At 37.6% G+C, this 25546-nt stretch overlaps 1 protein-coding gene across 2 annotated transcripts in view; it reads right to left on the bottom strand.

Annotated features, from left to right (window-relative positions):
- RABGAP1 (RAB GTPase activating protein 1) overlaps window positions 1-25546 on the bottom strand; it is a 74301-nt gene that overhangs the window by 42993 nt on the left and 5762 nt on the right. For both annotated transcript variants that reach the window (XM_050907738.1, XM_050907739.1), the window contains exons 2-12: window positions 24147-24348; window positions 17480-17714; window positions 16717-16921; window positions 15913-16087; window positions 15405-15562; window positions 11709-11819; window positions 10503-10569; window positions 8959-9061; window positions 7582-7751; window positions 4645-4819; window positions 2798-2891 (exon numbers count right to left, since the gene is read on the bottom strand). In XM_050907738.1, the coding sequence (XP_050763695.1) occupies window positions 2798-2891; window positions 4645-4819; window positions 7582-7751; window positions 8959-9061; window positions 10503-10569; window positions 11709-11819; window positions 15405-15562; window positions 15913-16087; window positions 16717-16921; window positions 17480-17714; window positions 24147-24296 (1643 nt within the window). In that variant the 5' untranslated portion in view covers window positions 24297-24348. The remainder of the gene's footprint in view (window positions 1-2797; window positions 2892-4644; window positions 4820-7581; window positions 7752-8958; window positions 9062-10502; window positions 10570-11708; window positions 11820-15404; window positions 15563-15912; window positions 16088-16716; window positions 16922-17479; window positions 17715-24146; window positions 24349-25546) is intronic.

Raw genomic sequence — 25546 nt, 5'->3', positions numbered from 1 at the left:
TTCAAGTTATGAAAAAAACCCAGATTTGGAGAAGCACTTTCCAAACTATTTCCTTGATTCCCATTAAATTTAAATATAATATAAATATATAAAACACTCAACGAACCGAAACACTCCAGCAAAAACTAGAACTGGAGGACAGATACTACATTGTGTAAGATTCCAAGCTCAAACTACACCAAAACGAGAATTAGTTTGCAGAAGCATATACTGTTCTCTAGACTTCCTACACCCAAGCAGGCAGGTAACCTTCTAGGTGAGGGAGGGAGAGAAGACAGGCAAACAGAGCTATAAAAAAATCTCACACGGTTATTTAACTACATCCATGCATTTAAGCAGCTTCCACTGTACAAGCTAGTCCCATCTAAACAATTTTTCAAGTGAGATCAGTGACAGCTCATAAATTACAGCACTGTAAGTTGTAAATCTAAACCTACATATAATTTATGCAGTTACAGAAAGTTAAGCTGAACAGTCCATTCGTGGCTTAAACATAAAATCCCCAAAAGACAGAGGCCTTAAATCAAAGAAATAACAATTTTTCTGCAGTTAATAAAAAACAAACTTCTAGGTAAAGTGATTAAGAGGACTGATGGACAAAGCCAGGCAAAAAACTGAACTTAGGTCATATCAATCTCATTATCTTCTTAACAATAAACTGGTACTTAATAACGTTTGTTAACAGTCTAACAGATAGGTGAATGATAACTTTACACAGACTGGGACTCCTTGCCTTTCTCCAGTCTACAGTGTTCCAACACAGTAATCTGGAGACTAGCAATGCAGACATTTAAATCAGTATATATTGCACAGAACCTAGTACCATAATATCCTCCTTCACTTTGCTTTCTCTAAACAAAAACAACTATAATAAAAATAATATTTATATAATAGTTACATTTATATCTATATACATTCATATCTATAGACTTATATATCATATATTTATAGAGCATTTATTATACCTTTATAATATATAAATATGTAAGAATATTTATATAAAATACTTGTTCTATACAAAATACTTAAATTCTTTGTAAAGGCCTTTAAAACTGCTTTGCCTTAATCTCAGATCAGAGTAAGTACAACAGTAATTCCAATGAATACAGCCATGAACTGTAAGGCTGTAGACTAAAAGCCACACACTACTAGATTATTCCAAACTATTTTGAAATGAGAAAACTGTGTGACTCAGCAGTTATGAAATATGAGCCAAATATTATTTAGAAATCACAAAATACCAATGCATATTTAATTACTATACAAATCTAATTACAGGATTCTAAAAAACTAGCATGAAACTACCTGAACTCTGATTTTTATAATTTTCAATCCTCTTATGTTAAAAGCTCAAGGATCATTACTTCCAAATACTCATTTTTAGTTAAGAAGGAAAGCCCTTTAACACATATTAAGGTTGTTGCCAGCATTAGCACAGAAGCACTTCATATCCTCTTAGAGCTGCCAAAACATTTTCAATAGGAGTCAGGTGGCTTAATTATCTTTGAGGCCTTGGAAGAATTACAAAAAAAATTCAAGTTGAAAGAAACTTTCTCACAGCAGCAGATGCATAAAGCTCATCTGTTAAAGATGTTTCTGCAAGTCTAGGAGAGGGAAGGAAAAGGGATCATACATCATTTTACCACAGCCTTCCCCTTCTTACGAATGTGTCCGTTTCTGATGTCCGCTTTCTTACCAAATTAGTGCAATATATGAGTGCAAAACCAAACTGGAAGTAAAACGACTTATTCAAATAAGTACTAAGTAATTGCAGAAAATAAAAAATAGTGCTAAATTGTTATAACCTTAATTTAAAGAGAATCTGGCTAAGTGATCACATCATTACTTTTCCTCATCCAAAGTGCATGACTCATTCTAATCTCTGCTGTCCTACTCCTTAGATCTAATATTCTATTCAGATCTTTGATTTGCTGTACACCCCTTGCCCTGCTCCTCAGTAACATTAGGAAGCAGAAAGCAACAACTAAAGCCAGAGTCAAAATGTAGCATATCTGAGCTCAATCTGATGTTGTGCCTGTCATCCTCCTTTGGGGGAGGAACCAAAAAACCACCTGAATTTTGCAATAATCAGCATCACTTTCTCAGAACTGCTCAGGCTACTTTAAGATGAATAAAAGATCCTTCATGAAAGGAGGACAGGTGTTGCATTAGCAACTTGACTGTCAAGAAACCCTCTTCTTGTAAATTGGCATTTTCTAGGAAAAAAAACAGAAGAGCTCATGTACTTCCTTCTTGGCAGGCTCTGGAGCCATCTTCCTTTAGATAAGGGAAGAAAAGCATCTTCGCTATCCAAGTACAAATCTCCCATGTTCTTAAGCTACAGTTACTAAGATATGACAGCTGCAGGAAAAATTGGCTGTGAACTACATCAGAATTACAAAGAGGAATAGAAGTGATCTATGCAAAATAAAGACAAAGAGCTGCATTTTCTTTATACTAGTTAGTTCAGGTTTTTCTTTAACAAAATTTCAGTGAAACTCACAGATAAGTGAAATACTCATTTTAAGAGAGAACCACCTAAAGACACAGCATAAGTGAATTTCTATACAGTATTTAAGCACGCACTCAAAAAATGAAAATACTTAAAACACCCTCTGAAGAAATCAGAAAACACGAAGCCAGAGAATAAGGGGTGCTGTGGGCATGATAGAGGACTAAATCCATACTAATCTCATCTCAACTGGCTTCTGGAAATAACAAAAACTCCAAGCAGAAGGAGCAAACAGAATGCGAATATTCAGAATTGTAATTTTCCGAATGCGATTTTGCCACTTACCATTTGGACAGCAGCTCTCCCCACGTCTCAAGAATTTTTTCTGCACACTCTTTGGAAACATCTCCAGAACCACTTAAGAGTGGTTCATCGTTGTCTGCCAACAGAACAGAGGAGATGCTATGAGATCAACAGCCATTACTCTACCTTTACAGATTTAAATGTTGCCCTCTTAACTGTATCAGTGTGTGGCAAGAACAACTGCCCCTCATTTGTGGATGCAGTGGTTGTGTGCTCAACACAGAGAAGGCAGAAGTAGACTCTTCTCGGAGGCACACAGTGATGTGACAAGAAGCAGAAGACAAGCAGCAACATGTGAAATTCTGATTAAAAATCAGGAAAGCAATTTACCATGAGGGTGGCCAAACTGATACAAGAGCCCAGAGAGGTGGTAGAAACTGCATCATTGGAGACGGTCAAAACACAACAGGACAAAGCCTTGAGCAATCTATCTGGCTGGATTCACACTGAGTGGGAGGCACAGTTAGAGACCTCCAGAGGTCCCTTCACACTGAAGTAATTCTGTTCTATCTCAAACCTTTGGAAGACTACAAAAATTCTCAGAGCACAACTTCCTGTATGTGAAAAGCTACAATACTGTAAAAGCAAAAAAGACAATAAAATCAACATGGTTCCACTGAGCAGCTGCAAACTTGCCATGTTGTTGCAGATCCCTGAAAGTCCACAAGGTATTTTACTTTTAACTGTTTTGTACGTTTACTTTGGAAGTTAGTACTTTTTGGTAACTTCCCTGGCTTAAATTAAACAGCTTTTCGAATGAAACTCATTAAAAAATGTGGTGGAGGGGGAGGATTAGCATAATCACAGTAACTCTTTTTGAAACCAATACTAACTGATGTACTCCCAGATATTTTTAAACACTCACAGCAAGTATCATGTACAAAAACTGCATTTCATTGATACAGTAGTCAACATTGTTTTAGCATTAGTGAGGAAATACATTCTTTTTCATTACATCTATGCTTTCTCAACTGACACCTGAACTTGTCAGCAAACTCTTGAAATGCTGCAAGTCGTATCAACTGTAAACAAAATATATGTATGTTCCTCGTCTAGAAAAGAATACCACTGTGGTTTAGCGTAGTGGTTAGAGATGGCTAATGAATAACACTTGCAAAGGAGTTAATTTTCAAACCAACTTTCCCCTCCTTCCCGCCCCCCCCCCCCCCAAAAGGGAAATTAAAGCACAGAAGTGAAACAATTCACCCAAGGCCACATAGAAGGCCAGCAGAAAAAGTGAAAAAGCAGAAACTCACGTCATCTACATTTCAGCTCAGAGCTGTAAGGCCAGATATTTATATACTCAGAACTAGTCTATATTTTGGTTTAAGAGAATTTTTAAAAAGCAGAAAAAAGATCTTGAAAATGCATTAAGTTTCAAGCTGGGCAGGTCCTGGTATAGTTTTATGTATTACAGATGTCTATACGCGCCTCTTCACTAAAACACGCTGCTTGCTTATATTTCCAAATAATATCAGCTTCTCATTTTTACTCTCAAATCTGTTCACAGCTGCTCGGGGAGGGGCAGAAGCTACATGATAATCCCAAATTTTTAGCAGCCTCTTTTCACATTGTTCCAAATATATCACACTGGAGGCTTCATGAGGCCTGGTCTGAGAAAAGCACAGACACAGAAGTGTCAGACAAGGGAGAGGCTGATCCAGGAATGCGGGGGTACTGGTTATCGAATACTCACAGCGTTAAAGCAAGAAAAAAACCCATCAGTAGGCCAGATTCCGACTGGAAAGGATTCGACATGTTTCATAACTACGTTATTTACTGACTGCCCTTTCTCTTGTACTATATAAAGCATACAATCCACTTCTTACCTTCCTCTTCATCATCCTCTGGAGGAGAAGGAATCATCGAGCCCTGTGACCCAGACTGGGGCAGACGAAGAGAGGGGCTTGCTGTAGTTTTTCTTCTCTCCCTTTCTGATTCACTTTCTAGGCACACAACTTCATATAACGTGTCCGAGTTATTCTTTCTGTCCTTTTGCTTTATCTAGGAAACAAGTTTCATTTTACTGAGAAAAGCTATACAAATGCCCAGATTGTTTCATAAGGCTCTACCTTATCTTTTTGGAATCGGAGAGCTGAGAAACAATTTTCACCCCATTCTACAGTGAGGAATGTTCAACCCTTGCAGCACACTTAATGCATTGTACAGGCCTGCGAGTGTTTCTACCCCAACACCCTAGAACAAGCCATAAGCATACTGCACCCAAAAGGCATGAATATCTGTTACAGATAGAGCAGAAGTGTCATTCAGGTCTGCCACGCATAGGTAGTTCATCTTTTCAGCCATAAATGGACTGGACACAAATGCATAGATTTTTAAAGCTGTAAATGTATCTGTCCAACAAATGGTCTAAGAGAGGAAGGTTCCTTAATAGGAAGCAACTCTGCCTTTATTTAAACATTAGTGGAAAATTAAAAGCAAAACCTTCAAAATTATGTCTAATTTCTCTCTCTAACTTTCTGGGGATACTGATGGTGACAAAAGGAGAGTTTTAAGAAAAATTGTTCATATTTATTTTCCCACCATGGCAATTGTCTTTAGCAATGTTTCCAAGTCATATATCTGTGTATACATTCCTGCAGGAACACAAAATGTTGAGTCCCAAAGTCTATTACGTGGCCCTGTTTTCTCCTTAATTTTCAACACTTTGATACCTTCCTTTCCTTTAAAGGAAGATTTTTCTTCGTGAATTGGTTCTAAAATTTTAATACAGTCTCAGGATTTAGAACTTTTTTGCATAAATGAATAAAAATAGAGAGTAGAAAAAGGAAGGTGAAGAAAAGAGGGAAATAAGATTTATAATTATACTCTACACTAAGCTCCCAGTGCTCAATTTTATCCTTTGGAGTATTAAAAATGAAGAGAAATGCATCAAAACTAAAAATGACTAAATCACTAAATGTAATCTGAGCAAATAAAATCCCTCTGCTTTCACCATTTCCGAATAAAGAAACACTGCCAGAGTAAGATAAGCCAATTCTACACAGCTGTATTTTTAATAGGCTAATCATGACTCCATAGAAACAGGTTTCCCTTCCAGGCTTATCAGGCAGTACATTCTATATTTGTTGCTTCCACTATAAATTTTGATAATCTTCCATTAGTAAACACTGGAAGTTGGATAACCTGACAGTGCCTGTGGAAAAAAGAGAACTAGCTAAGATAAGTCACAATGCCTGTGAATTTGGTAAGACAAAAGATACAGAATTAGCTAAGTAAGATAAGCTTCCTTTAAACTGCCAAACAGAAAAGGCACCTTTCGGAGGCTGTAGAATATTTATAGCCCAACAGCCTTAACTGTTCAACATCTCCATGCTCTGCCTCAAAAATATCCTAAATAAAAAGACTGATCTCATCCATGAAGAATTTTTCCACCTTAAATTTTGAAGGAAATTGTGAAGGAAAGTTTCCAAAATGTTTATTCATATTTTACATAAAAAATAGGACAGACACAAAAAAGAATCCTTAGTGAACCTCATCTTTGTTACTACCAAGATGCCGTTATTTTCGAGCACTTTCAGACAAGTGCAAAAAGAACTAAGAAAAGCCTCTTATTTCATTCAAAACCTCTTTAAAAAAGAACACTTATCAAGAAATCAGGACTCCAACCTTGCTTTTTTGGGCTGCACCCAGAATTATTAAACCTTGAGAGAGGGCATACATCCACATTGTTATTTGCTTCTATATATTTCCATTTCTTTAAACAGGACTTTCATTTCAGAACAATAATTTCTAAAGCAGGAGAATGGCAGCTACTTCAAGTACATCATCTCTTTAGTGACTTGGAGCTTCAACTTTCCAGCCTTATTTTGAGACTAAGTTATTGCCTTGTACTGTTATTATGAATATCCTGGACAGAAAGAACCTTTCCTTTTTAGTAGATAGGGTAAAAAAGTAAGTTGGAAAAAACAGTAAAAGTTTTTAACAAGTTCTAGGGATTTTTTGTGGTTGCTTGGATTTTTTTTTCCCCCAGGGCAAACCTGGGGTATGTGTGAAATCTCTGCTTCCAACCATGTACAAGTGGGAAAACAGACTTTCACAAAAAATAATTTATTTTCTAATTTCAGGTGGATGTTTGCTCATCTAAAAAAAAAAAAAAAGTTGGATTTGTATGATAAAATCAATTTAGTGACATATCAGATAGCATGTCGCCAGGATTATATTAAAGCCTTTTTTTCTCTTAACCCTTAATTTTACATACTTACCCTACTATACCCTTATGCAAGCAACTCTCAGCATAGCCCCAGTTTGCAGATAAATCCTCTGTACCTTTTATTTCTGTGGTTTGGCTGGAAAATCCATAAGCCCCTATGTAACTTCGCAGCCTCATCAAAGCGATCAAAATTTGCTTTGAAATGAGGACATCCAGCTTTTTATGGGAACTTTAGACAGCCAGCAACAATTAGCATAATGAAGGATAGCTTTTCTAAAATTGAAGAGCATTTATTGTACCTCTTTGATTCAGGAGCAAAATGTTGAAATACGAACATTACATTAGAAAAGGTTTTACCAATCATAGGGAGAAACGACCATAGTGAAATTCTGATCTGCCAACAGGCACTAACAACTGCAATTCATCTTTACCTCCAATGCATTTGTATTTATTCAGCATTATACCATAAACCTACTTCTCAAGTCTTGAAACAATATAATTGACTGTATCACAGTTATATTTGAAAAACAACCTTGCCAAATCCCAAATTAACTGTAGATTTTAAAAAAAATTTTTTTTTTTAAAGTGTTACCTGTTTCAATTTTAGGAAAAAAATTTCAGTAGAGCTACGTTTGCTGAAGGGCCAGAACAATCTCTCATTAGGTGAACAAACTCTGACTTTAGTCTCCAGAATGAATCGAACAGGTTCCTGAACTTCAGTTATCACTAAATCCACAGCGGTAGTCATGAACAATACTTTATCTAGAGAGAAAACGCAAAGTGATAGTATTAAAAGAAGTATTTCAAATAAACCATTCCATAACCTCTTTCCTAGTAACATGAAAGAACAAAGAAACTTTTTTGCAGAATTCCATTTTTTCCCTAATTTAACATCTCAAAAACCCAGAAGTTTCAAAACAGGAAAATAAGATGACTATGCACTATTCACTAGAGAGTAAGGAAACTTCAAGCCAAGAAAATGATCTTGTTAAAGAGAATAAAAATTTTGCTTTTTCAAATCCCACGGAAATGTATAAAAAAATCTTCATTAAACATTATAAAGGATCTGTTTACTTAACTCCACAGATCTCTTGCCGTCTAGCCTAATTACATTTTAGTTGTTTTTTGTTTTTAGCAGTTACTTAGACAACACTTAAGTCCCACCATATTAAAAGTAGCATTTAAGACCATCTCAGCTGTGAGATTCAGAAAATTGACTATACAGTATGATGCTCCAAAAGGAGGCAACTGGACTCAGTGACCTATGAGATCTCTTCTGGTACTAAATGATAAATTGTGTCCTTTAGGCAGGATGGCATCCAATCTAGCAGCACACTGTACCCAGTTGTACCCAGCAGCTGACTTTTATGACTTTGCCCAGCCAATTTCCATTAACTTCCTCAACCTTTGGCATGCAACTGTGACAATAGATTGAAAAGATGATAATTCAGCTGACATCTTAAAAGAAGTAATGACAGATCTGTTTCAGGATTCAAGAGAGCAATGCAGCATCAGCTATTTTCAGACTACAGTTGGGAGTGTTTTACTTTCATTTTCATAGGTACAGGAATCCTTTTTCTTTTTTAATTAAAAACTTGGATTCAGAAAAGTCTGAACTGACCACAGAAACTAAGCAAAGAAATCTGCAATAGTCATTTAGTGCAATTCTCAACGGGATTCTTAAGAAGCTCTAACGGTGCGCAAAGCATCTGCATCCTGTCCCCACACCTATACAGCCTCCTGGGATACAGTTATTCTTACAAGGTATTATTACTGAACACAGTTTTCTTCTAGCCTTCTATTTTGTTTAGATTTTTGTGTTACATCTGGCATCCTACTTTCTGAGAATATATCCCATACTATGAAAAGTCTTTTTGCGGGATTCATCCTAAAAGAAAAGAGAATTGATCCAATGCCCACTATGTAAGTCATCTGCCCTGGCTAGGGATAACATCTGGCAAGTTCATACCTTTTGGTGTTTCTTCATTTACAAACTGGAAGTGTGGAGATTTTTGATTCCAGCTCCCAGTGATCACGTATGATTTCCCATCAGAACTTTTACCCATGGACTCCTGGAAACAAGGTAAGTTTATGTATTTTTATTTAAATTAAAGAAATCTCTATATTATGAAGTCTCAGCCCCATAAAACAGCTACTGCACTGGCAAAAGAAGGGCAAGCATCTGAAGTCCATGTGACACAGTCAGTAACAGAGATCATCTCTGAAGAAAAGAATAGAGTTCCTATGCAATCTTTGGTCTCCTTGCTGATAACGCAAAAAGGCCAGTTAATACTAATTGTTATATATGTATGTGGTATGAACATCTGTCTAGTGCGACCTGAAGATGAATAGCTCATTTTGGAGGTGGCCATTTGACAGCTTACACAGGTGTAGGTAAGATCACAGCCAAGTACTTGGAAAGACAGGACTCCAAGCTGCAAAGGCTTTGCTTTTTTGTTGCTGTTTGGGGGAAAAAAAAAAATTAAAAAAGAAAACAAAACAAAAAAAAGAAAAGAAAAACAACCAAAATACCAGAAAAAAACAAACCAAAAAAAGAAACACCTACCTGAGTGGTAAAGCATTTAAACATATAAGGCTTTAATCATGAACTTAGGGGATGTAGTTCATTGCCTCTAATACAAGAAAACAAATTAAATCAGAACACTTTCTTACAAACTGCTGAACTTGTAAACTTGGCAGATGTTTCACATTAACATACCTTCTACTTCACTATGACGTTTTAATACACCAGATGTGTTTTACTTTATCCTAAGTAGCTGTTTTATAAAATAAATTTTACTCTAAACCATCTTGAGATCCAGCTTTATTCAGCCTACAAAACACATGTTATTCAGCTATTAAGAACCAAGTCAATATTTAACTGTAGTGTTCAGTGTGTCTGTCTTCCCACCAACCTTACTTTCTGGGCAATCCAAAGCCTGGTAAAAAGCAAAATTATTCATGTAGTATTGGATCTTTTTGGGTACTCACTACTGTAACAAGCATGTACTTCATAAATACCAGCAAGTTTGTTTTCACAACACACTTGTGAAGTCAGATGATCTCTATCATAATTTTATAGATGGAAAAGTGAGTCATAAAAATAAAGCAGCCACTAATTCTCAGTGTTATATTTGAAGCCGCTTAGGCCTCAATTTTTACAGTGATAAGTATGCTATAAAACTTCTTATGTTCAAAGCACAACTCTTAATATTCAGAACTTCCAAAAATAAGGTTCCATGTTTCTTATTTCAGGCCCCTAACTGAGAACAGTCATGATGGATTGCAAAATTGGGCAACTCCCTTGACCAAGCATCAGGTCATATTCTAACTCTGTAGCAGAGGCAGGGATTCAACCCAGTTGCCCAGAGCCTCACCCTCAATTGCATAAGCTACAGCGTCAATCCCCATCAACAAGTACGCATAAGCGTCTAAATCTTTTCTGTCTATCCTGAAATCACACACAATCGTAATCAAAATTATTACTGAATTTTGTTAATAAAAAACCCTTACCAAATCTAAAAGGTGCATGTCACCACTCCGAACATCTTTCCCACGGCTAAGGAGAAGGCCAAAACATCTGCAAAGCCAGGCAAAAAATTAAACTGCAAAAATTAGACTCACTCATAAACAAACCATTAACATTCCTTATCTAAATATTCGCTGTCATACATCACAAGCAGCCCATGAATCCAATAACAAATGTCAACAAACCTTGACATTTGAAAGCAGCATCAAGCATGTCAAGCAAAACAATGTCAAGCTAATATTAAAAATGTCAAGCAAGATTTCATAAGCATATTTACAATATGATTTTACCCTGCCTACAGTAGCCTGGAAAGTTGTTCAATTATCTTTATTTGCACGAACAGTGTAAAACAGACTCTGCTAACAAGGGTTCCCTATCCCACAGGAAAACTTGGCCTGCATTCTTCTTCCCTTCTTTTCTTTTTTTCCTTTTTTTTTTTTTTGAGACGTATTTGCATAGAATTTACCCTTTGATACAGACAGGAATCAGGAAATTCCAGATGAAGTGCAAGGACCTGTCTTTTATGGTTTCATTTCGCAAAGACTTTTGGCCCACACAGGTATATTCCACTTCATCCTCTGGTTGACCACACTGTCCTGCATTTCGTTTCAGACTGCAAAGGCTGGCAGAAGCTGCGTCTTTTCTCTGTAGTATGAGCAGCACTAAACTCTGACAGTAGTCAAAAACCGCTGGTTTATTTCCAAGCAGTGAAAGATTTGAAGTCTGAGCTCTCCCCTTCCCTACACAGACGCATCATATTCTAGAATTCCAGACTGTGGCAGATTCAAAGCAAACGTACAACAGCATTGTCAGATGCAACAGAGATGAAATGAAAGCAAATTGAAATAACTCAGTCACTGATTATAGCCTCAGCATTTAAGACAAACTTGCCACTGAAAATAAAAGCAGTATGTTTTTTAGAAAAGATTTTGAAATGGGTATTTAGAGAGGATGCGACCATTGATTCCACAACCAGATCTGTGCAAGATTTGACTGCCCCTGTATTGTGCTCCCGCCACACACGTGCTGAACAAGCCAATCTGATCTTCTGCACAATCCCACTCAAGAGAGGTGTGGCATTAAATTACACAAATGGAGTATTCATAGAACAGTTACTAATCTGCTGCCTCAGAGAAAAGAACACAAAACATCAAATAGATAAAGAATTTTTTAAAAATTGATGAAATTACCTCTCAATAGCAAGTTCTTTATTAGTTGTCTGTTGGACGTAAATCACTATCTTCTTATCAATTCCTTGGCGGAGTTTAAAGCATTGCCTGTCCTTGTCTTTAGGAACCGCACTGTTATTTACCAGGAAAGGAAAAAAAACTCAGAGCGTCATTTATCTGTATTCCTTGCACGTATCAAAACCAGCATCAGACACTTGGTGAAGCCAGCTTCTTACACAAAAGCACTCAAGACCTTTCTTCCTTGCACACTGCAATCAGTAACATGAAAGAAATGGCAACATAATTAGCTGGTGTTACTTTGTCATCATTAGGTGAAAACCAAGGACACTTAGTTTTCAAAATAAAAACTGTGATTTTATACTGTGTGGCTTAGTGTTGTGAGACTGCCAGCAGCATTTCAAGAAAGTTTCTAAATATTGATTCCCCACGTAACATGCAAGTATTATCTGTTAAGCAATTACTTGTAAGAAACTGCTTATTGCTTGCTTTCACAAGGGAGGTGACTGCTGGCACATGTGATAAGCCAACAAGCCAAGAGCGCGCATCAATCTTTAGACTATTTCCTTTATTTTTTCTCTAGAGAGCCCCTTCTCCTAAATGCTGCAAAAAGAGGAGACAGTGTGCTGTGGTGGAAAAAACTAAAATTACACTTCAATGCTAATACACGCTAAAGTTTTAGTGCCAATATTCCCTGTTGAGCAGCACGGTTGCACTAAATACTGGACAAATTGAGACTGTTGGGTTTTGACTTTCTTTTTAAGTCAACTACCTGTTCACTTTTCCCTTGGTTATAAAAAAAAATCCTTATTTTATTTCAGACTTTCAAAATATGCATTGTTACCCCCAGGAGTTGCAAAATGGACTGTGGAGTATTGCCCACAGTTTAACACCTCCAATAAAATTTGGGTGCATTTTCTGACAGCAGGTGCTTACCCAGGCCAGGGAATGGCAGACTGCCTTTAACTGTCAGCAGGAGTTTTGTCTCCGGGGCCAGGACAGTGGATTTTCATACTTAGAGCCAGTACATGCAGTCAGACCTCATTTCCCCGGCATGACAGAAATGCACTACTAGTGACCCAGGGTGACAAGTGAAGGTAGATGAGCCAAGACAGGTTCAGGTACATTAAAGACTGAGAGCAGAGACTGAGTATGTGGGAAGTGTTCTCTCAACTTCCAGGTAAGTATGGGTCTGCACGCAAACGGTCATAGGAGGATTAGTGTCAAACTGATACAGCTTGCTATTTGAACTAAAACCTGTACTGTATGTAGGTAAGATTCTGCCTAGCTGGAGGCAAAAATCCACTTTTCTTCACCTTGTATAGAGTAGGTACATAGCTTTTAAACAAATGCCCTACCCCTAATGCAACTGTATTTTTGTGGCTGAAAAGATCTTTAGATGCATCTCCATAGCAAAGGCTGAGGTTCACTCTACAGTCCACGCTGACATACCCGAGCCATCTAGGACTGAAACAGCTCTTAGCAGCACAACTTCTGGAAACCACGGAAGCATCAAACCCTAGGCTGGCTTACACTACCTGCACTGCTGTGGCTATGCTGACATCGGTACCAAGCCAGCAAGATTGAACTTCACCTGGCGTATCACTGTGTGCCGCAGCCATGCTTCCACCTGCCGTGCACCCCTGTGGCCGCTGCTGCATCCAAGCCCAAAAACCATCAGAATCTTTCAGGCTCAGACCCTGAGCTAAACCATTTTTCAGTTTCAACACTTGAGCAGTCCTTTGGAGTGCTGAATAAATACTGGATTATTAAATGGGATTTATTTATTCATTTAATAAATAAAACTTGAGCTGGATATAAACCCAAGAAGAGAAATCTCTCTGAAGCTGTGGCTAGGAGCCAATGTGCTCAACAAGTCAGAGTATTTGGCAGACATGCCGTACTGAAATAAAGACACTTCAGCAATTACAGAACACTATAAATGGTTACATAAAACATCTAAGGGCACTGTGTATAGGCTAAGCAGAAAAAAACCTTTTCAGTATAAACTAAAAATGGTCTTTTTAGAAACCAAAGTTAACCACCATCAGACTTAACATGAAAACACCATTAGCCGATACAATGTGAAAAGCTGCTCTAATACTCTCACCCTACACCACCACTTGCTAATAACACCTGGTTCAGGGAAAAAAAAAAAAGAGGAAAAATTAAATTAAATTTTGAGAACTCTGTCAGAAAACAGAACCAGTTAGAAACAGATGCAAGCTTTGTTCATAAAGCTTTTTTGATACTGATCAAGAAACACTACAGATCAGAATGGGTGAGTATTTTAATGAAACAGATCATAGCAAAACCAAGGAGAACTAATACTGATGATCTTTGATAAAAAATTTGAATTCTGCCTTCTTTTCTGCTTTCAATAACTAATACAGAGATCAATCCTAAGAAATCACAGGGAAATGGGTACGGATGAAGGATTTATCCTTCATATTCTTAAAATGCATGACGTAACTAGAAGTTGCAATCACAAGGGGGGGAAAAAAGGAAAGCTAGGTTTTTACCAGGTTAAAAATAACAGCATGTCTACATAGGCAATGTCATGCAAGAAATTTACCTTTCCTGGGCAGCACTGGAAGATTTCAGCTTGAACTATGCAACTCCAGTAACTACCAAAGCACTATCATGTAAAGAGGAAAAAGTCCAGCATGTATGATTTGTTCTATTACATTCTGCTCTCAGACTTCCCTAGAGAATTCTCTCTGTTCAACATATTTAAGAAAGATTGAATTTAATTTATCCCATTCACGGAGCAAAAGTAAACCTGATGACCAAAGTTAAAACACAAAGCGGTCTTTATGTTCCTATATATTTGAACCTTCTGCCTCTACACAAACATCTTTTCTATGACTGTAAGTAAACAACTATTTAAGAAAGGGTTTTAAATAATATTATTACATTAAATTCTAGACACTTGCTGATCACAAATTCATGATTGTACAGTTGTTTTCTGACACTGGGTTGCATACAGAGCCAGATCTCTGGAGACAAAAAACACATTATGGACAACTTGACCTTTACTTAGTTCTGGAATAGCAATGTGGGAACCAGTCTGAGATCTTGATCATCAAGGTCTTGGCTGATGAAGCAGTAATAGCCCTGTACTACATATTAAAAGTAAATGTGTCTTGTGACAAACTGATTTGGCTGAATACTTCTTTGGAGAGTACTTGTCTTCTTGGGATCAGCAAAATGATTTAAAAAATTGAGTTTTTCAGAGTTTCTAATTTTCTCTGCCTTCTTTCATGAGACTTTATTAAAAATACGCACCCTTACACCTCCTGCAGTATTCATGCAGCCTCAGCACCTTTGAAAACCTGGCCGAAAATGCAACAACTCTGGATATGAGAACACAGTCACAATGATGCACTTTCAGCTTCAGCAGCAATTCAGCTGAACACAACTTAAAACGCATTGCATAGAAAAGGGTTTAAAGACAAAAGAAAAATACAAAATAGAAAAAGCACTTTGCAGGTAGCATCAGGTTCAGTTCAACGACCAAGATGAAATAGTCCAGAGGGTCGTCACTGTTTTATTTCCCAAAAACGTATGGGATTCATTTAAACTAGAATAAGAACCTTTCAAAAAGGGAATTTAGGGACCACCTCAGACTCACACTCTCTATTCACTCACTTTCCAACAGAACCAGATGCTGTATGCACAGGAATGAAGAATCTATACCTGAAATAACCTTTCCCATCATCTTCTTTGATTTCCAGCGACACGGAGAAGGTGAAAATATCACTGTCTGGAGTCCGTGGGGTGGCAATGGCTGAGAGCGGAGTTTGTTTGGCAGAACGACGGAAGGCAGTGGCAAAGCTGTACAGTATTCGGCTCACCTGCATTTAGACGGCACCGAAGAAAGATCAGAAAGCTACAGGCATACAGAATGCAGCAGTTGAAACCTACCTGAATTTTCACTACAGAATAGAGTGAGAAGTAATTGTACGAAAATAATTCTGTTTTAGCATCTAATTAACTGGTTTTCTACACTTCTTAAAACAATAAACTATTAAATGTGCATTCTTATTTCATGTCTGAGGTTTCTATAATTATCTTAACTTGGGGTAGAAAAAAGCCAAAAGTGATGAATTACATTACTTCTAAAGTGCCTGAAATACTTCAGTTTCATTTCCATAATAATGTTTACATGTACATAATTATCATTTGACAAAAAGATTCAACTTACAGCCTCTTGGATTTCACATCGGAAGACATGAATCCTGAAGAGTTCTGCGTTGTAGTGGCTTTCAGTGAAAGCAAAGCAATCACTTTCAGGGGTTCCATCATGCCCCCGTACACAGAAAAGGATTTTATAGATTGGATAATTTGCTATTTCTGTGTTTGTCTGAGGATCTAAAAGTCTGTTAAAAGAGAGAGAGGAAAAAAAAAAGCTTGCACCTTTAGAAGAATTATTTCAGCCAGATATTAACTTGCAAGCTTTAACAATTTCATAGCTACTGGAGAAAGTACATCACAAAGAAACTAGCTCCTGACTGTCATTTACTGCAAAGCTTGACCAGAATAATTATATTTAATTGAACAGCATAAAAAAGCACAACGCAACAGACATTTCCACCGATGATTTCCCCACAGTTTTCAGGGCTTAGCCTTCAAAAAGCTACACTAATATGCAGCAGCGGATAGCCTCATCCCTGTTAAGCCTCGTGTATCAGCCATTTTCCAGTCCTACAAACTAAATACTTTCCAGGCTATTTCCAAAGTGTTCAGCAATAACCACTCCCAGTATGGCTTTGGGGACACCCTGGATCATCATAATATTTCATACTGATCCTTGGACATAAAATGTCTTTGGTAAACAAATTCAAAGCATCGCTCTTCTCAGATCTCTTTAAAACCCACTTTTTCCACTAAATGAAAACTCAAGTTGCTCATGTCTCTTCCCAGGTAAACTGGTAGCTTCCTTCCTTTGCTAAAATGAAATAAGATTAAATGCACACAGTCACAGAGTACACCTGAGTGAGCTTCATACCTCACTGTTCCTTCAGAGACATTAGGCACTGACAGAGTCACATCTAAAGAAATCTGGCACTGGCTTCGTAAGATGGACATCATTCTGAGAGCTTCCACTTCACTGCGGGGAGCGTTCACAGAGGCACAGCCTAAGTAGGTGAGCTTGCTAAACACCACGCTGTCCTCATCTGTCATAGGTGTAAAAGGGCTCAAATCCTCACAGTCTAGGGTGAGACACAAAGTTGAAAGTAAGAAGCAAGACAAGTCATATGTAAGTAAATTATCAGAGATCGACTCATCACTAACTAAATGACAAAAGCAACGAAGAAACACATTACAGAAAGTCATGTCAGGCCAAAACACTATAGGAAAACCCTGTCTGAAAGTGAGTTACTGACGGCAGAGAGCAAGTCAGCTCTCCCAACTCTACAAGCAGTGCACTCAGAGGGCTTCTTTTAAATATAAGAGTGCACCAATTTTCATTACAGCAATAAGATGCGTAGATGAGCTAAACAGACTAATAATTTCTACAGCCAGGCAAGTAAGTATAATATTTCTGCACACATCTCAAGGCTACTACAGCAAGTGTTTTCAGAAGAGAGGACAGTTCAACATATGCTAACTCTTGCATCACATAACCTGGCATTTACTGCAGTAGGTGATTATAATGGGAGAAACGGGGAAAGGTTGGTGGACACACCTGTACCTGAATTCTCCCTCCTTTCCCCACAAAAAGCTAGCTCATAAGATACCACCAGGCATTCCCCATTTTTTTTTCTAACCTCCCTGGGATGGTTTCACTGGCAAACTCATTTCTGGTTTCTGGAGTCCCGCCACCGACACTGGGTTAATGGTAGAGGATGCTGAAGCTTCAAGGACAACAGGTTCTTCCCCATCTCCATCAGTTCTAACTTCTTCTCCATGGTCCCGGTCACTTGACTGATCTTCCATCGGTGGGTCCATCAGCACGTCTTCAAGCTCCCTCTGCAGCTGCTGTTCGCTTCCATTCCCCACAATCTAAGAGCCACAAACAGAGTTGGGACACAAAAAAAAAGACTGTTCAAATGAAAAAAATTACCCCTCAGGCACAGGGTCATTCATATGGCGTTTTCTGGCAACCAAAGCAGAAGTTAACAAATTTAACCTAGTTACAACCGTAAACACAAACTGCAATGTGCAAATGCTCACCGGTACAGATTATATCCTCCCTGCTTTAACAAATCAACAAGCTCAAAGCAGGAATTTTCTAGCACTGGAAAAAGTGAAGAGATTACTTTCAAACTAGTCTTTAATCACCAATGACAAAGACTAGCTTATGACAGAAGAAACTTACAGGTGTCCACAGTACAATGGTCTATAATAATTCTCAGACTAGTACCAGAAAGGGTCAAATATAATTAAATATGCTACATGGTTCATGGGCAAGATAGTAAGGTTTCACAGGAAGACAAGAATCTGGAACATGATATGCCATCATGCTGAGAAGAGGTAGTGTTGTTTTGTTTCCTAACACTCATCTACAGTCTGACTTTGCACTCATTGAAGTCAACATGAAAGTACGAAGCAACCTAAACGGTGCGAAATTAGGTCCTAAGCTAGAAAGAGAATGAAGACATTAATTTCAGGAAACTCTTAGATACTGTATCTAAGGAAACTCTTTGTCCATTCCTCTGCAATTAATAGGGAAGTGACTGATGCTTTACATAGTTTAGAAATTAAGCACGGAACTGTGGAGTTTACAGAAGTATTTTACCAGATGGCAGTCAGAGAAAGGTACTTGATTCCAGCACTTCAGCTGCTGCTGGTTATTATTGTTGGCACCAAAACTCAACCCTATGAGCAGATATGCATTTCTATATCATTATGTCTCTGTAAGCTTACTGACTTAAGATGCTACAGGCAAGCTAATAAAATCCAAATTGTGCAACTACCCCAAGTTCTTAAAAAGAGTGTAAATGAAATCTTACTAAAGAAAATTTTCTTTTTTTTTAATCTGTAAAATAAGACAGTAAAGAAAGGAAGTGGTTAAAAGCAGGAGGAAGAATACAGAGCAGACAGAAATCTGCCCATAACACAATCTCAGTATTGAAGCAAATTCTATCTGCCTCAAAACTAGCATCTCATAGTAGAAAATTAAATTCTCTTGAAAGTACCTGAAGCAATGGCCAAGGTTCTCACATTTTAACAGTAAATAAATCAACCTGAAGTCCAGTTAAGATTGCTGAAATAATACCGGAACCGATAATAGAACACCGTCATGCACACAGATGAGCCTTGCAATGAATTAAATACACTACGAGCAAAACATCATATGTCACTTAAATATTCGTACGTGCATTTCCACCAGGCGTGTGTCAGGAATAATTACAGCGAGATTAGAGGTTTCTCAGCCAAGTCAGAATTCTGACATATGGTCATTTCCATCGCATCCCCAAAGACAAACTTCTCAGTTCAGAGGGAAAGGGAAGAAACATGAAATTTAATTGCTGTCTTCTCTTTCACACTCAGACCCACAATCTCCAAATAATTATCTGTATCTGCAGCCTCTAGCTGCATTGCATTAAAGGTGTAAACTGCATATTAGTTTTCTGGTGAAAAGCAACTATTTAATATACAAGAATATTAACAAAGAACAGAAACTTCTGACCTGGAATTACTCTAGAATAGAGCAGAATACAACTACTTTAAGAGAAGAAAAGTCCGAGATCCCTGTTCTCCAGAAGAAAGTAGGCAAAAAATGAAATTCACAGGTAATGAAAGAAACAGCAAGCACACAAGATCCTAGAGGCAGGAGGGACATTAAAAAAAGTAATAACCTAGTGACTGTTTTACTACCGAATCTAAACAAAAAAAAAAAAAAATCTGAGAGGTGTTTATGCTCTTGAAACTCATGCTCAAACAGAAAGTAATTTTTTAGTATGGATTAAAATACATTCATGCGCTATCTGTGATCATCTGCCTGGAGTAGTACAGACTAACTGCCTTAGCCATACATCCACAGAATTATCAGTAACCTGTAACCAGTTACAGGAATCCACAGATTTGCATTTTCCTCCCAATAATTTTAGTATTCATTTGCATGATTCATCATGGAAGCAATGAAAAATCTTGCACAAGCATGTGGTCATCAAAGGCATAATGCTTTTAAGTATCAAGTTTATTATTCAGGTCTTTGAAGGCATTCGTCAGAAAGATGATGATGACGATGGAAGATGCACCATGTTACTGTACTGTACACAGTTTATATGTTTTGCAACAAAATACACTTAATCAATTATAATGTCCTGCCAGCCCTGTTAAAGCCTATATATTAAAAAACCTAAAGTAACTTCTAGTTTACAGAACCTGTTTTCTATGAAACTTGAAGTTAAGATTCATTCTGGCAAAAAGCTGCGTCTCATATGCTTTTGCTCACAGTGATTAAACAGACTTCAGTCTGGGTTTGGGAAAGGAAGGTGAGGAATTTATATCCAGTGAGAATTAAATGTTGTAATGGTATTAACATAAAATGCACATGAAAAATGTTCTATTCCATCAAGATTACAAGCCAAAAAAGTTTTAACGGTGATCTACTGTATTTGGTAAAATAATCAGCATCAGTAACTTATATCTAGATACTGCCCTGCAAAACATGATCTTGAAAATAAAAGTTCCTAAAAATAGTAGTGACAGGTAAAACATGAGTCCAAGTTGTTTACGGTGTGACAGGAAACAGGCACGTAAAAAGAAAAAAAAGTCTCATAAATATTCTAAAACCTCATCATCAAAATCTTCATTTAAAAAGTAATTTAAAAGAATCCCTCCAAGAAAGCCTTCCTTCTCAGCCCAGACTACCCTCAAAAAAGAATTCTAAAAGACACAGTAAATACACTTTTGGACTGGAGGAGCTCTGCTGTTCTCACAGCCCTAACAGTCAAGTGCAACAAACCAGCTGCCTGAGAAACCAGGCCTAAAATACAAACTTAAGACTAACTTCATGTCAACCAAAGTCTCTTATGCAACTGTGTAAATTCACCACATTGTGGGAACAGTGCACATTAAGATGCTTGAAACTTTGCTGCAACCCAAAAAAACAGTAAGCAGCAGCATGACAGAGTGCAGCAGCACTAAGGGCAAACAGAAGAATAAACAAGGTGTACCTAATAAATGCTTCATGCAGGTTTGCTTGAGTTAGAGGAAAGAAACCATTTACCCTAATCATTGTTTTCTCCATTTCTCACAAAACTGAAAACTAATTTTACTTAACCTTTAAATAGGATGTAGCGAACTTCCTTTACAGCAACACAGGGGATTTATTAGAACTGTAGTTTATTCCCTTCTCCTGACGCATGTGCTGCTGGCCTCTGCTGTGAGAGGTCTCGTTGTACCGTGTAGTTCAAGAACTCCTGTTCCACAGTGTGCTCCAGAAGCAAGGCTTTTGTAAACCCAGTTCAGTCCCACTGGCAGTGGGCAAAAGCAGACAAAGAAACAATACTGGAAAGCAGAGACAGCTAGCAAATTATGTTTCTGGAAAACAATCACTGACAAGCCCTTTTTAAATTGAACCAAGTATTTCAGCATAGACAAAAAGCAAAAACACATTTAGGAATTATGACCAACTGAAAAAAAATACGGTTCCTGATTGCATTCAGAAGAAATATTTCTCTGTCTGGACTTGAGAAAGAACAAAAATAAAAACATGCGTTAATTCAGTCCACAGCACTATTACTTAAAACTATAGCATATCAACAAATTAGAAATGAGAGCCTTAGGTTTGATGTACAAATTTCACAGCCTATCACATTCAGCAAACACAAGCCTAAACTTCTAGCACCATCCTCAGACTGTGCTTAGCAAATGAAAGATCCTCAAACTGCTTTCTAAAGAAACAGAACACCAGAAAAAGACACCTGCTCAAATATGAACCTGAACTTATTTTCTCCTTTTCTTAGTGGACACATCAAAGCAAATGGGTTTTGACATATACAAACAAATTAACTTAGTTATAAGTACCAAAGCAATTGCTTCTCCCTGAAAAAAATCATCTCATTTGTTCCTACGAAATACATAACCTCAGTTCTCATGTTGTACTGTTAATATTAATTTTCCATATGCTACTTAAACACTTTTAGATATCACAGTGACAGTAGTTTTAACATACCTCTGACAACCTTCACAACTCCACTTAACAACCATGCACACAATAAAGTTTAATAATACAGTAAAACTGGCCACTGAATGAATATTCCCAAGCTGAAAAAAAAAGATACCAAGAACAGAGCCATATTCTAGGGTAGTATGTCTCTTCTCTTGTAGAGCAATACCAAAAGACAACTTCTGTCCCTAAGAACAGCTAAAAAGTCTTCCCATTTTCTCTATTAAAAGTTTTCATCTCCTTAAGCAGAATGAAGGAGGTTAACAGGAAGATCCCTGTATGGGAGAATTTAGACCGCACACTGACTGCTTATCCAAGGTATAATGTTTCCATTCATCACTCAGATTGCAGCCAATAATAAAAGAGCACATATTCTCAAACGCTGGAATACTGAGAGGCTCAAGGTGAATCACTTTGTTCAAGGATTGTGCTCAGTCTTGGCACCAAATTCATAAAGAAGCTTATCTTTAAGACCTGCAAAGCTCTGTGACATTCAGTGCCAAATCAGGGAACAGCGTAAGTTTATTTTACAATTGTTGATGATCAGGAGGCAGCAGTGCTAATGTTCTTCTTTCCTCATCAAGAGAAACAGCATACCTGTAGCCAGCATTTTATAAACCACTTTGGAAGTAAACACATGGGGAAAATTTAAGAAGTAAGTTTCAGGAGTCAGTTTGAAATTGATTAAGGATATTCTTCTCTGAAATACTTGCAAGCTTTATGAAGATGACTTTATATACAAGTCTCTCCAATTTCTTTGGTTGTACTAAACAAGATATAGCGTGTCATACAACCACAGCAGGACATCCACAAGGCAATCATTAGACCAGCAATACAAATAGCTCCCATGTGGAGCAAGAAGTGTTGCAGACTACGGCATTTCATGTTTCCAAATTTTCTTTGGGAATAACATGATGGAATGGAAAATCTGGTTGACCATGTCTGTCCCCTAGGGTCTCAAATGATGCATCACAACTTTGGGAGCTGATTACATACACTGCCACATAAGCATTCTCAAGGTAAGCACCGCTATGGAGACTATTCTGAATTCTTACGTATTTATAACTGCTGGTATTTGCAGCATCTAGAAAGACAAGTGTGAGGTTACAGTCTTTCAGCGGGTTTCATAGATCACCAGGCTGATTGTTCAAGAAAATTTCAAATTTTTTTAGACTATCCTATGGTGCGAAGTGGCAATCTTCTGCAATAGCAATAAAATATAAGTGAACATTTTTGCCCGATTAAGCAAAAGTAAGATCTTGAGACTCTTAGCTAAGAGAATCAGCTTGAAGTCCTATGTAAAAGAAAACAGCCACTATAATGGCATGTCTTGTCCAAGACTCAAAGGAATGCAAGAAAAACAAACAAAGCAGTTGGGAGGTAAAAGCAAGATGAGCAAAAGCATCAAGAAACATTCAATAAAGTCTCAGTTACAACTGCTGCTAAGGAAAAGAGGAACACCCAGTCCAACAGGCAGAACATGTGATTTCTTATCATCTTTAAAGACATTATTTTGAAGACATAGATGTGACTGTAGACGTCAGTCTCTTGCGATGGTGGAATATCTCTTTCCATCTCCCACAAAAAACACACTAACTCGACTCATTCTAGGAAAGATCTGGTTTTCAACACATTAAAATGATGGAATTTGGAGTGACCACCTTACTTGTGTTACTTTGCTTAAAGACTGCTGAAATACAAATTGGGATGAAAGATTTTCTTTAAGTAGCCAGAAAAAAAAAAGGGGGGGGGGGGGGGGGAATAAAGAGAGAGTGACAAGGGTCTCTTTTCAGAACAGCACTTTTAAAAGTGAGAAGATGTCAATGCCCTTCCAATTCACACAAGCCTACCACATAGGCTTGTATTCTCAGATTCATGCCAAGTTGTTAGTTATAACTACACTTCTACATTTCTTAAAGAGAACATTTCACATTGGGGAAAACTTTAATATATGTTTGAATTAACAGATATGGTCAAATCAAGTGTATGTTAATATTGCTTTCTATCTGAAAGCTGTGATAAAATCACAGTTCCAAGTTCTTGATAGTCAGTCTGCTTCATCCTAAGCACTTCCATGAAGGATTCTGCAAAGTGGGGAAAAAACCCACAGGTAGTGATGGAGAGAGCTCTTACTCAAAACCCAATTATCACCTCTGACATCAGCAACAGTAATGCAGAAATTACTGGCAAAATCGATTCTTGAGTAAGTTCTCCCTTTTGTCAAGTTTTCCACAATAAAGAAGTCGCTCTTTAAGCTCTCTATGGTTAGTTTGATTTAGAAGAATAGGGAACAAACTCAGGTTATTGATTCTTACCTTCAGTCCTGTTTTTTCATCATCACTACCATTATTTGTAGATGGTGTTTCATCCCCTTGCCTGGAAACCAAGACAAAATCTTCACTGTTAAGAGTGGATACCGAGTCTGAAGAGACACTGATTTTTCCAACAGAAGCCTTGTCATCCATGACTTAAAAAGGAAGTTCGATTCATGAATGAGATTAAATATGTTATAAACTCCTGAAAAACAAAAATCATAAAAATACTTATATAAAACTTCATGCTAAAATGCTCAAACGTTTCTTTTCAGAAACCTGCTGACTAGTTATAAAAAGTAACACATCTGACAGCATAACCAAGTTACAACTCTTCTGTCAGTGTACACTCATGGTCCTGCTTTGATTTTGTTAAGCAGCACGCTACTATTAGAGCACTGGTTTCCAGAGCTCACAAAAGGGAAGTTAATAAATCTTTCTGCAGTATTTCATGATTATGTCAGGCACCATCTTCTACACATAGCACATAACAGGCCCTTGGAACATACACTATGCTGACAAAGGACTCTTATTAAGGCCAGAACTATAAAGTCCACTTACTTTCTTCAGATAATCTGTCTGCCTTCACCTATGTTCATGCAAAAATTACTTTTGTAGCCATCAGAGCTCACTGTATGCTGCAGTCACATTCTTTTCCCCCAAAACAAGAGTTAGATCTAACTCTTGATATTTTGTGGTGAGGATGCTCTAAAACCTTGGGACATACAGCATTTTATGAATCTATGCTGAATCTTCTGTACTGTAAGGAACAATAAAAGAAAAGACTTCCAAGAAGCAGGAAGAACAGCGTAGGCTGGATCAGTACTGAGAATCAGAGCCAACAGAGGATTTTAAAAAGCTGGAACTGGCACCGAGAGGCACTTGAAGAAAGGAACAAAAGGTGAAGTTCAGCTGCACACCTTGAACTCTACAGCACAGATTCTCAGAATCCATGGCTCAAAACAGACTGCTGTGATAAAAATGGGTGATTAAATTTCCCAGAAACCCAAATATACCCTTATCACAATGGCTCGGGTCTTTACATACTCCCAAGCATGACCAAACCCAAGTGCTTTTTCAGCCTCAAGTTCTGCCTTCCATTTGGTGGAGCACTGTCCCAACCTGGCTTCCAACAGAGCAGCCAAACAACAGAGAAACCTGGCATATCCGCAAGCACGGCTCATCGCATTCCTCGCTAAACCAAGAACAAGGCACCAAAACCAGCAAAGCCTGCTTTTATTTCTATCAATACCCTTCCCTCCGCAGCCACCAATATGACATGAAATCTGCCAGGAGGACAGCAATTTTTTTTTTTTCCCCCTCTGGGTTATTTTTAACCTGATTACTTTACCAATCGAGTTGCTTCGTGGTCCTGAAACATGTTTCACAGGACAACTGAAGCA

Source organism: Gymnogyps californianus, chromosome 18 (assembly GCF_018139145.2).
Source record: "Gymnogyps californianus isolate 813 chromosome 18, ASM1813914v2, whole genome shotgun sequence".
NCBI lineage: Eukaryota > Metazoa > Chordata > Aves > Accipitriformes > Cathartidae > Gymnogyps > Gymnogyps californianus.
The sequence above is the reverse complement of the archived record's forward strand: the minus strand, read 5'-3'. Positions and strand labels throughout refer to the sequence as shown.